The 13813-nt window shown below is 34.7% G+C and overlaps 1 protein-coding gene across 29 annotated transcripts in view; it reads left to right on the top strand.

Annotated features, from left to right (window-relative positions):
* PPFIA2 (PTPRF interacting protein alpha 2) overlaps positions 1-13813 on the top strand; it is a 458316-nt gene that overhangs the window by 354107 nt on the left and 90396 nt on the right. For all 29 annotated transcript variants that reach the window (XM_033117052.1, XM_033117051.1, XM_033117061.1 and 26 more), the window contains 4 exons: positions 1044-1179; positions 2901-3121; positions 8387-8624; positions 12141-12170. In XM_033117052.1, the coding sequence (XP_032972943.1) occupies positions 1044-1179; positions 2901-3121; positions 8387-8624; positions 12141-12170 (625 nt within the window). The remainder of the gene's footprint in view (positions 1-1043; positions 1180-2900; positions 3122-8386; positions 8625-12140; positions 12171-13813) is intronic.

The raw sequence follows: 13813 nt of genomic DNA, 5'->3' as shown, positions 1-13813 counted from the left end.
TAAAAAAAGAAAGAAAGAATGTCAGTACAGGGAGATGGAGAGGGGAATACTGAGAGCAACTGGAAGGGAAGCTGGAAAGTGACAAGGGCCCAAATTGTAGCCTGGTAAGGACATTGAGTTTTAAGCAAGTTATCAGTGGGAACAGACCTGTGTTTTGTTTCATGCTTTTATAAATGAACTGGAGTTGAGAGATAAAACAAAAAACAATACTTCTAGGATTATGAGTTATAATTTTAGACACTCTATTCTGATGCCCAAAGAGACATTACCCTAAGCAGCCAGATAAAAGGCACCTAGAATGTTCTGAGCTAGATTATTAAGTGCTTGCTACATGCTAACAATACCTTCTTCAGCATATAATGGTGACTAAAATGTATTTGTCTTCATGAAACTTATACGCTCTGACAAATAGATGAAGACTGAGATTTGTACCATTTATGCACGTGGCCTTGTTGATTAGTTTTTATATGATTAATTCACAATAAAGCCCTTATTAAAAACTCAAAAATTGTTTTGTTGGTATATTCTATTTTATTAAAAATAAGATTATTAACCTTGGGTTAATCTGTTTTTAGGCATTTTGTTGAATTTCTAAATTGAAAAATAAATCATTGAAAAGTAACGAATTCAGGGACCCCCAAAACTTACACTGTTAGGTTAAAACAAATACAGTCACAAATAGCACTTATTGGGATATCCACTAAACAGCTGCCAGAATTTAAGCCAATGGATCTTGGTTATCAATCTTAACATGTTTTATTGTACTACCGCATTTGAAAATGATAATTAGTGAACGGAAAGGCGTCTTGTATTCTAAAAAGAGAAAGTGCACTCACCGTTCAGGAATGAACCTGAGAATGGAATTTCTGACAGAAGCCTTTGAAGAGACCTCAAAGAGTCATGGCAATGCATCAGTTTTCTTTCTTGAAGTATATATTTCCTTGAGGGTTTATGCTTTCCTGCCAATTAAGTAGTCGATAGTGATTTTCTGGTAAGTTAATTTTGGAGATTGGGTATATTTAATATTTTTCCTTTTTTTTCAGGACTCATCTAGATACCTCAGCTGAGTTGCGGTATTCAGTTGGATCCCTAGTGGACAGCCAGTCTGACTATAGAGCAACTAAAGTAATAAGAAGACCAAGGAGAGGCCGCATGGGTGTGCGAAGAGATGAGCCAAAGGTGAAACTTTTCATTGCCAGTCTCTGATGGTTTTAAGTAAACATTCCATTTTGGATAGAATTCCATTTTGGAATTCCATTTTGGATAGAATTTTAATACTGAGAGAATTCAAATACTAGCATTTTTATTAGTTTGAAGTGTGACATAGGACACATTTTTAAAACTATAACTAACATAAAAAACCTACTATGTGCCAAAAGTTAAACTAAGCATTTCCCGTGTGTTTATTCACATAACTTTATGAATTGGGTACTATTTTGATACTAATTTCAGATATGAAAAGATTGAAGCCCAGAAATTTTAAGTGTTCAATAAACACAGCCAGGAATAAAATCAAAACACGAGCCTATGTTTGTATGTGTTCCAATTCCATGCTTTATCCATTATGCTATATTGCCAAACAAATGGATTTTTGGTTTGCTTGGGCACCGAAGCAATGACATTCATATTGTTAATTAAAATTAAATATAATTGCTATTTTAAAAACACCGAGGAAAATGTACATAGACTGTTAAAGTGTTTGTAGAGAACTGTTCATGATTAACTACAGTGCCAGCCATGCATTCACTCAATCTTAAAATTTGTAAGCTATACATGTTGAGTAAGTATATAGTTTCATTTTATAATGAAGTAATATATTTCTTTTGTGGCCTAAGTATATTTTGTTCTTTCCAATCACTTTTATGTGTCCAAAATACCACATAACCTACTTGTCTTTATTTGCGCACAGGCTCTTAACACCCTATGGTTTTTAAATGGCACCTACCTATGTGTCATGTATAAATTAATCCCTCCTAGAAGGCATTCAGTATCTTTTGAATGGAAAAACAAATAAATGAACAAATGAAGAATAATTTCAGTTCATATTAGTTATTTTCTCATTTTTATGTGACAAATAAATTAGTGCTGTTAGTCCCAAAATAATTTGTAACACAAATGCTAATTTAGGTCCTCAAATCTTAAATAAATACTCAAGGCAATAGCATGTGGTTCCCTCCAAAATTAGTTTACATCATCACAAAAATGAAAAACATTTTCTTAAAAAGCAGAAGACTCTAGGATCTCCTAAATTTCTCATACTTTCACATTACAGCTTGAAAAACACTGGTTTGTTGGTTACTTAAGACTTTTCATTCATATAATGATTTATATCAATTAAAAAACATAGCTATGTAAATTTTTATGTCTTGGCCTTTAAAAAAAATCAATGAGGTGTTTAAGTGACCAGAGAAGCAGAGATGAAATTAAATAACTTTGCAATATTTTTTAATAGTAATTTGTTAGAAACTCTGTAAATGACATCGGATAGGTAATATTTGTAGTCCCAGTCTATAATAAGAAAGTGTAGGCAAGAGTAATTATACTTAGTACATGAAATGGGAATGCTTGAGTACAAGTCAATGCAAACCATTAATTTGGAAGCAAGAATAAATGCTTTAAATAATTGTTGCCTTGATTTGAGGTCGAACTAGAAACCATGAAGATGTTTATCACCTTTATTTCTATCAAAATCTTGATATTTATGCTGACAGTAAATACCTCCCATAACTTAAAAATGCCATGGAACTATTTTATTGAACTAATATATTAAAATGTTAACAATCAATTCCTCTTTTGCCAAGTCAGCTATGAAAGCATGTGTGCTTTTTTGTTGTTTTTCAAAATATTGCTTTGAAAATGAGCAATGTGATGAAAGCTATAATTGTTCACTTACCATGCAGGTGAAATCTCTTGGGGATCATGAGTGGAATAGAACTCAACAAATTGGAGTGCTAAGCAGCCACCCTTTTGAAAGTGACACAGAAATGTCTGATATTGATGATGATGACAGAGAAACAATTTTTAGCTCAATGGATCTTCTCTCTCCAAGTGGTCATTCTGATGCCCAGACTCTAGCCATGATGCTTCAGGAACAATTGGATGCCATCAACAAAGAAATCAGGTGAGTTCAATTATTATTGATAGTGTCCAGGGATTAGAAGACCTTGATACTAAAAATGGGATCATCAGATTGAAAGCATTGGCATCACCTGGGAGGGTGTTAGAACTGCAGAATTTCAGATCTCACCCTACTGATAAGAATGCGCATTCTCACTAGAGTCCCAGGATGTCTGTATATGTCCTATGTAAAATTAGGACAGTCTTTGTAAGGAACATACATGAAACAGATTAAGGAAATGAGGGCAATAAAAGAATGAGGTAAAGATAAAATCTTCAATGAACATTGAAGCATATTTTAAATTAAAATGTACTATTTAAATGGTATCTGTGGTGATAAGATATATTCTTAAGGTACATTTAACGCTGCAGGAAAGGTATGAAATCGCATGCAAATTAATGTGCAGCCAGCTCCTTAAAAGTATTTAGACATTGGAGTGAAATTAACTATGACTGAATTATTTTGAAGTAGATATGAGAAAATTTAGTATCACCACACAGTATCTGGATAATAGATGATTTCAAAAGAGTAGATAATATTATAGAATTGAAATTACACAAACTGACATTTCAAATATTGAGAAATGTTGTCACTACAGAACATAACTTAAACTTTTGTACTTTCTTGAAGCCCAGTAACGTCCACAGTCTTTTTCAATCATTAATTTGACTAAACCCTGTGAAGAAAGAACTCTACTCTGCCAGGTGGATTTGTTTTCTTTCACACATCAGGAAGCTATGCTTGTTTTTTCAACTGATGAACAGTTTTTACTGTATTGAATAATGCCTTTGTGTCTTCTTCCCGATCTAGTTAAATCTGTTGACCTCCTATTCTGATTCAAATCTACCGAGCTCTCCACTGTCCACCATATGTACACATTATAATAGTTTCTCCTCTGGGTGACAGTAATAGTTTCCTTCTGGTTTCTCTGTAGTGTTTGGGTTCCCTTTTAATCCAAACTAACACTACAGCCAGAACAGACTCTCTAAAACCCAAATGTGCTTTTTCAAGTGCTTCAGTTTCTCAAGAAAAAGATCAAAATCCTTCAGATGGTCTGCAATGCCCCGCCCACCTCTTACCATTCACCTGTCTGACTCCATGTTCCATTATACATGACTTCCAGTTCTTTGAATGTTCCATGCTATCTCCTTTGTTGTTGCTGTTCCTTTCTTCTGGAACATTCTCCTCAATCCACACTGTTCTGCCCTAACATTTCACCCACTTTATTCTTATTCTGAACAGCTCCATCAATTCTGTCTTTCAGTTCTTTACCTTCACTAGACTGTAAGTTATATAAGAGCAAGGAACACATCTGGTTTTGCTCACTGTTTTATTTCCAGAATTGAGCACTTTGCTTGATAAATAGAAAGTGCTTCATAACTATTTGATTACTATAAATAGAAAAAAGAATATAAAACAGGAATTCCAACTAAGTAATAGTTTCAGACGCTATGCAGCTAATGGTTGCACTTACTAAATAGATTAGAAATCAGGTATAAATTCTTGTGATATTTGTTTTCACCAAAAATATATACACACACCCTCAATAACAACCTGTGTCCCTCCAAGGACTATTAGCTTGCTTATATTAGGATAGTAATTCCCAGGCCCAATCTTGGCATAAACTAAATTGATACTCAAATAATGAATTCAAACTATTGTCCTTCACTATGTTACATTACTACTACCCTTAATGTATATTAATGTAGTTGCTGATTGTAAGAAATCAGGAAATACATACAATTTGAGTATATAGCAACAATTAAAAGAAATTAGTACCTTGATATAAACCATGGTAATATGCTTACAATAACCAGAATTTTTCTCTGGTTAAGATTTTTCTTCTTACGTAAATTAATTATTTTACAAAATAATTTTTAAAAATTCTTCTCTTTTGGTTTCTCAGTTCACTGATTCTCTTAAAACGAGAGGTCAAATCACTTCAAACTCATTTGCCACTGCAACATTCATTAATCTGTTCATCTATAGTTAGCTACATTTGCCTGCTTTACTTTTGTAGATTTATTTAGCCTCTTAGCCTTCTGTCTGATTCCTCTGGAAATTTCTCCCCAACACACTGGACATTCCATTATGTTATTTTCTTTGCTTTCCATATTTCCATTAGGAGTCAAAAGATCAATGGATTGCCATTTATTTATTTCCAAATAAACTGAACTTCTGCAAAGCATTAAATATCCTGTTTGATTAAACTTTGATTTGTCTCTTACTCAACTGCTCTACTAGTTTTGACTATCTTTTAAATTAATAGAATACTAGAATTAATAACTATAAATGTTTTGTCCAGCAGAACCACATTGCCTCACCACATTTTTCTGAAGGAGTCATTTTCCACCAATCATTTTAAAAGTATGAAATTCCTTCTTCTCCTCCTCCTTGTCCTCCTCTTTTTGAAGAGGAGGCAGTCTTTCCACTGGAATGTGTTTATGTGTTTAAAGCACATTAATGATGTTGTACTCTGTTACTTGACAAAGCCTTCCTTTGGGATTCTGATCTTTGGCTGAAGTTAAAATGTACCCATGAAAATAAAACAAAGTAACAGAATTCATATCCTTTGTGTAAGTAAAAAATTATAATTAAGATTAAATGTTCCTCTTCCTATTGTTTTATTGACTTTAATTTTTTTAGAGCAGTTTAGTATTTATAGCAAATTTAATTGAGGGAAAGGTAAAGAGATTTTCCCATAACCCCCCTGACCCCATGCCTAGCCTCCCCCGTTAGCCACATCCTCTGTCACAGCAGTAATTTCATTACAACTGATGAACCTAGAATGACACATCACGATCACCCAAAGTCCATAGTTTCCATTATGGTTGACTCTTGGTGTTGTACATCCTATGTGTTTGGAAAAAGTGTAGAATGACATGTATACATCATTATGGTGTGTCATGCGGGGTCTCTGGTCCCACTCCCTACATGGTGAGGTCAAAAAAAAACACAGACAGAGCCATAGATAGGGGAGTCATACCACTATAGTCTCGCTGGTGGCTGGGTTGGCGACACAGGAAACAGGAGCCACACATCCGCCCCCCGCCATCCACTTCTCTGCCAACCCACCTCACTTGCTAGCTGCAATCCGCCATGCTAATTGCAATCTGCTCTTGCTAACTCAGACGCTATCTTCTTGCTAGTCCCCATTTTCTGCTAGCGTAGCCACTGCAGTTATATTAGTAGCCAATGGCTCACTGGTTATAGCTGACGGCCAACTAGCCACAGCTGATGGCCATCCAGTCACAGTTGATGGAGCCCACAGTTGATGGACTACCTGAGCCAGCACTTTTCCACGTGAGGCCAAGAGCCTGGAAACTGCGCTCCTGGCTCTGTCCCCACATAGTGTCATACAGAGTATTTTCACTGCCCTAAAAGCCCACTGTGCTCTGCCTAAGTCATCCCTTTTCCCATCCCAACCCCTGTCAACCACTGATCTTTTTACTGTCTCCATATTTTTGTCTTTTCTAGAGTGTCATATAGTTGGAATCATACAATTGTAGCCTTTTCAGCTTGGCTTCTTTCATTAGTCATACGCATTTATTGTTCCTCGTCTTTTCATGGCTTGATAGCCCATTTCTTTTTAGTGCTGAATAGCAATTCAGCGAGTGGATTTACCACGGTTTATTTATCCATTTACTTACTGAAGGGCATCTTGGTTGCTTCCAAGTTTTGGCAGTTTTAAATACAGCTGCCATCAACATTCATACACAGGTTTTTGAATGAAAGTCAATTTTCAATTCCTTTGGGTAAATATTAAGGAACATGGTTATGTTTAGTTTTGCAAGAAACTGCTAAATTGTTTCCCGAAGCAAATATGGAAAAAGAAACCTTTGCCGTGATCATAATCTTGAAGTTAAGGACTATATGTCATAGGAGATCACAAGAAGCCATTTGTAATTAAGAGGAAAATATGTCAGGAGAGGTTTCTATCCCCTTTTATTAAGCAAACTCTACTGGTACACAGTTTCATTATGTGTAATACATCATATATAAAATATATATAGATTCAACTTAAATGCAACCAGCTAAACTTTATGCAACCCAGCTAAAGCTCTTTATTCTTTGTGTCTTTATGTCACTAATTTATACACAATCTCGAAGTTGTCCCTATTTAAAGAAAAAGAGTAATGGTGTTTTTTCTTGTCAAGGTATTTATAGCAACAGTTTAATTTTTTTCATTATCTAGAACTCTATCATCTACATACCTACCTACCTACCTACCTACCTATATTTACCAATCATCTCCACATTGCTAAATTACCTGGTGGTTATTTAAAGGCAATTTAGCTAAATAGGTATTAATGCTAAAAAAAAGACTCAGGGTTTTATTTGGTCAAATGATAATTGTGACTGACCATTTATTGAGGATTTTTTTCAGTTATGCTTTTTTATTGGGTCGGAGGTAATATTCAGTAACTTTGTTGGAATCTGAGTTTCTAAAAGTCTCATTTATCAGGACCTGAGTTCAAATGTAAGCTTAAGGACTGGCCCTGTGGCTCAGGCTGCTGGAGCTCCGTGCTCCCAACTCCAAAGGCTGCCGCTTCGATTCCCACATGGGCCAGTGGGCTCTCAACCACAAGGTTGCCAGTTCAACTCCTCGAGTCCCACAAGGGATGGTGGGCTCCGCCCCCTGCAACTAAGATTGAACACAGCACCTTGTGCTGAGCTGCCACTAAGCTCCTGGATGGTTCAGTTGGTTGGAGTGCGTCCTCTCAACCACAAGGTTGCTGGTTCGACTCCCGCAAGGGATGGTGGGCTGCGCCCCCTGCAACTAGCAACAGCAACTGGACCTGGAGCTGAGCTGAGCCCTCCACAACTAAGATTGAAAGGACAACAACTTGAAGCTGAACTGCACCTTCCACAACTAAGATTGAAAGAACAACAACTGTTCTCCAATAAAGTCCTGTTCCCCTTCCCCAATAAAATCTTTTAAAAAAAAATGTAAGCTTAGGATTAGTGACAGAAATTAACTAGGCTGGCAAGATTTAAAAAACAAAAATTCTATCAGGTGATAGTATAGAAAGAGGGTAAAACTGAAAGTGGGAAGGGATTATGTATCACTTGAAAAAAAGATTTTCTAAACTTCAGACAAGAAGTCCCTGGGAAGTATTGAAAGTTATATTTTCTAGAGAAAAAAAAAGATGAAAAAATGAGATTTGATAGAAAATGTTTACAGAGAAGTTTTATTGGTGTATTATATGAATTTCAATTACCATTATAGCAGCACATGATGGATCAAAATTAAACTGTATCTTTCAGGCTAATTCAGGAAGAAAAAGAATCTACAGAGTTGCGCGCTGAAGAAATTGAGAATAGAGTAGCTAGTGTGAGCCTGGAAGGCTTGAATTTGGCGAGGGTCCACCCAGGTACCTCCATCACTGCCTCGGTGACAGCTTCTTCGCTGGCCAGTTCATCTCCCCCCAGTGGACATTCCACGCCAAAGCTCACCCCTCGAAGTCCCGCCAGGGAAATGGATCGCATGGGAGTCATGACACTGGTATGCCGACGTGTCGGAAGAATCTTTGCCCCTTATTAGGATTAATGATACATTGCTGTTACTGATTGCGTTTTATTCTAGTCCAGGGCTTTCTCTGTGTTTTATTGTTTCTCTTTCTTTTTTTCACAACCACCCTATATGGTAGGTTCAGTTATCAATCCCATTATGAGATGAGGAAATGTAGCCTTACATAGGTATAACTTTCCCAAGGTCTAATAATAGTAAGTGGAAGACTAGCAATCTAAATATCACATTAGATACCTGAGTGACATAAAACCATGAAGTACATTTTTATTGATGACATCTTGATGAAGTAAATTAGGACAGGGTTGTTGTTGTTGTTGTTGTTTAACAGAATAAATAACAAAAATGAGTTATTATAATTGCTTTAATATACCAGCATAGGCTGTTATAATTTTATACTATATATAATATATTTTTAATAAGAAGAGCCATCAAGAGCAGTAGCAGCAATGTCTCAAATTTGTTTTAGAATTTCATGTCAACATTTTTACTTTTCTTTATTGTTTAATTATTTATTCATTTATCTTTATATTTGGGATGAAATGTTGGAATCTTGAATTGAGAAGTCCCTGAACATAACTGAGAGAAAATCAAAGTGCCCCTTGCTAAAAATAATATGGGACAAACGCTGAAAAATATGGTTGTAATGACTACTGAAAGCTGTGATGTTCAGTCATGTAATTCTCATGATAACATTTGAAATTCTGAGGGTATTACCTCAATAAAAAATGCAGATGTCTGAGGCTTTGAGAATATGGGTAAACTTCCCATGTTCAAAAGAGCTAGTAAGTAGAGCTATATTTTTCTTCAAATTTGCTAATTCAAAAGCATGTACTGCAGTCTTTTTTTTTCAGTGAATATGTTAAGTTAGCAACAATAATGAAAATGTAAATATTCTGGACTATTGATAGAGATAAAATTCTGTTTTGTAATGAATATTAAAACAATAAAATTTTAGTTAAAAATGAACAGTTTGGGGATAGAGATTAATTAAAATATAAACAGATTAAATAATAGATAGTATGCATAATAAATCTAGCACAAACACATAACAATGGAGGAGAAATTAATGATACTACAGAAAAATATGAAATGTATATTACATTTCTAGTCAGAAGGTTGTGAAGCTGCTATAAAAAGGCACAATGCCTCTGTGTGTATGTGTGTGTGTGTGTGTGTGTAATATCTGAACAAAGAAGTTTAATTCATCTTCTAAATGTCACCTTTAAATGCATATGTTGCAAAAATTTGTGATACGGTTAAAAACTATAGAAACTATATTCATTAGAATTATATATATATATATTAGATATATATATATATATCTAGATATCGATATAGATCTACATATAGATATAGATATATTAATATATGGTACTGTCATTCCTAGAGGAAAACTACCTTATAAATAATTAATTTTTTAGTTTTTATTTTATCTTCAAAAAATTTCTGTTATATATATATATATATAGGGTTAGGTATCTTTTCCTTTGATTTTGCAATTGAGAATTGAAACAGAAAACTATTTACATGGTGAGGCACTATTTCCCATATTCAAACTCTATAGTTATGGGACTTCAACACAGTAAAGTCAATAAAAGAGAAATGGTGAAATAAAAATTTTAAAAACAGAATAAAACAAAGAAACATTTACCTCCTTAAGCCATTGAGTCCTCTTGTCTGTGCTAATTTCCAGAGTTGATATTAAAAGTATATTTTTTAAAAGACAGCATAGACAATGGCCAATCTGAGAAAAGACCAACTAATCAAAACCAACTCTACCCAGATGCGGCACAAACTTTTAGCCAATGCACTGAGATATACTAATGCAAAAATTAGCTACATTATGATCTCCTTATTTTAAAAATCTGGAAACCATTCACCTGATTTTATTAACTAAGATGATATTGTCTCTGGCTTAGTTTCTGTATATGTAATATATGCTACATCTATTGATTACCTACTTATTACTAAAGTTAAGTAATAATCTTGGCCCAGAGAGCATAATTTAGTCAACATTCAAGGCAAGGAAACTGGTTATTCCTGTAGTATTATTATTTACTTACATTTTTACAACATAGTATTTTCCCTTTTAAGTATTTTTCATAAACATTAGCATCATAATCCTGGACAATGTTATTTTATATTACTAAAATAATATATTTATAATATTTAGATGTGACATTTGTGTGTGTGAATGTATGTGTGTGTGTGTGTGTGTGTGTGTGTGTGTGTGTAAAAGATGCCAGTGTTTTCATGCATTTTCTTAAGCAGTTAGTCATAAATAAATCAGTGGTAAATGAACATTATTACACTATAATTAGAGTACTTAAAAAAATACTCAGGGCATTTCCTGAGGGTTAAAATGTATCTAAAATGTTCAAAATCTGAGTCAGAAAAACAAAAAATGAGATGCAGGAAGTCCTTATCACCTAATAAAACTTGGTCATCAAATTCAATTTGTTACAGTGAAACATGGGTTGATTTTCTTTTACCTGTAGAAAATATTGGAGGAAAAATAATTTTGTTGGACATAATCCATGTTCTAATATTCAAAGGAATTTAGAAATTTAGGGACTGAAAATAGAGATTGAAAAGACCTTGTATTGTTTGGATTGTGTATCTTTCTATGTTTTGCAAAGATTGTTATTTGTTTTTGTTGTATTTACTTTTACTTGTATTTGCTTTTACCTCACCACAAATCTATAAGCATAAATAATATGCTGGCAATACCAAGTTAGAATATGGGATGGGGTAAATCAACCCATTTTCCAATAGCAACAAAAATGTCAAGTATAATGGAATAGATTAACAAAAATTATTTTACTTATGTAAGAAAAATTAACAAAAATATTAAGTGAATCATGTTCATATGGAATCAAAAGAATTAACTTTTAAAAAATTCTGTAAAAGAGAATTGACAAGAAAACAGCAGGCCCAGGAAACGTGTTATACTGAGATTGGAGCTTTTGTCATTTGAGAATGGGGGACTTGTTAGAATCCAGGAAGTCTGAGATCCCTCAGGAACACCAGGCCTGCCCAAAGGAGTCCGAAGCCTCTGAATTGATGGGGCAAAAGGAGTGTTTGCAAACTCCAGATACATGCATGGGATCTTCATTATGCATAATCTTTTTCATTCTCATCTGTATTTTCTTAGGAGGAGATAGTCCCGGACTTATTTCTGGCCAGCTCAGTCTATATGTGCTTTATCACCCGTAGGGTCCATGTATCATATCTCATGTGTATAGACATAGCTCCATCATGGAAACATGTCCCCACCCACGCCATGTAGGAAGTTCCCTGTCTAAGGTAACTCCTGGGAGGAGTGCTTTTATAATGATTAACAAACAATTATAAACATATTTATTTAGGAAAAAATGCAATGGGAAAAAAAAGATAGCCAAGTTGTAGATACTATAAACTTGTAACATGGTCAAATGGGAATCATTAACTAGTTCTGTTTTATGTTGCTTTTATTACTGCCAATCACAGCCAAGTGACCTAAGGAAACATCGGAGAAAGGTACTGTAAATTTTATGTGACTACTAGTTGAATATTGGTTTTGTCTACGAAAGTTTTAAAATTATATTTCCTCTAATTGAAGTATTTTATTAACATCAACAATTAATATTAAAGGTTTTTATGTTTTATTTACTTCTTTTAATATGATCATAAGAGCAAATGCCTCAAAAATAAAAATTATTGATGCTTGCTGGGGCAATGATTATATTCAAGGACTAACTATCCTGATATCCCACACAATATTTAGGGCACTCTTGGTAGAATTATATAGTTTACTCTCCATACTAGAACAATGCTGCTTGTTTTCAAATGTAGGTTTTACTTTTATTCGGGTATGGTAAGGCCAACAGATCAGGAGACAACTGCCCAGGAAAAGATAAGTTGTTGCTCACACTCCCAGAGAGGACGGTGTATGCCAGTCTATTGAGAGCCACTGGGAAGACACTATGGGTCCAGAGGCAGAAAGAATGAGGGGAAGGCGTGGGCAGGAGCCTTTATGGTGGTTTTCGTGGGAAAGGAAAGCAAAGTAAGGTAAGTAGGATAACGATTGGCTGGTTTGGATCATTTCAGTGTGCTCTAAAGTACAGGGGCTGTCTCTAATCGTGTGATACCTGGCCTAGGAAGATTAAGGCAGCGCTATGTTGCTTCCTGGAGTGTAAGAGCCAGATAGAGAAGATGGTTTGGGGTCCAGGTCCAGATTGATTGATTTGCATGTGGAAGGCATATTGCAGCAAAGTGGTTTGCTTTTTCTAGGAATTAACTAGACCTGGGAGGGGCAGTCTCTCCTGGGTCTGCATGGCTCCGCATTGAGAATATAGAAAATATAAAAATATGGTTAATACACTGCTTTCCTGTTTGTAATGAAAGCAAGAGAATAAACATTGGGTATGGGAAACAAAATAGACTCCAGTTCTGACTCACAAAATGACATCTTGTTAGATAGTTGAGAACACCAGAGCTTGGACTCACAGGATACCAAATGGAAAAGATTTCAAAGATTCAACCTATATTATCTAGTGCATAAACCTATTTTTCAGCATCGCCAAGATGTGGTAGCCAGCCTATGCCCCAAAACATCTGGAACCACATAACTTTTTTTTTTTAATTAAGAGAACCTATATTATGCTTACATGGCATAGATTGATGAAATTTTCTTTTTCTTTTCCTGAGTCATTATCTCTCTTCCTATAGTTCTTCTCCTTGACACTACCAATTGGTAGTGTCAAGGAGTATCATGCATCATGCTGTTATTATTTGTCTTTGACTTCCTCCACAACTTAAAAGGATTATACTGGGAACATACAAAGAAATCTGAGTAGATGATGTAAAGAAGTTCAGTAGGTATAAGAAAGAAAAAGTCACAAGGAAGGTCGTGTGCAGAAATTCAGCCTCAGCGAATTCAGTGAGTAGAGATGATTGGTAAGAAAAGTAGGTTATGGAAAGAAGACCACAGCTAAAAATTGTTGCATATTAGGGTAAGAGATTACATGCATGATTTCATTTATGTTTCAAAAGAACACATTAAAATAAATATTATCGCTTCAGTTTTATTAATGAGGACATTTATTCTTAGCACATGTTATACAACAAATAAGACAAACCAAGATTCAAATCCTTCTCTGATTCCAAAGTCTCTTCAATTT

This window comes from Rhinolophus ferrumequinum, chromosome 10, assembly GCF_004115265.2.
Source record: "Rhinolophus ferrumequinum isolate MPI-CBG mRhiFer1 chromosome 10, mRhiFer1_v1.p, whole genome shotgun sequence".
Taxonomy (NCBI): Eukaryota; Metazoa; Chordata; class Mammalia; order Chiroptera; family Rhinolophidae; genus Rhinolophus; species Rhinolophus ferrumequinum.
This window is presented reverse-complemented; position numbering and strand designations above follow the sequence as displayed.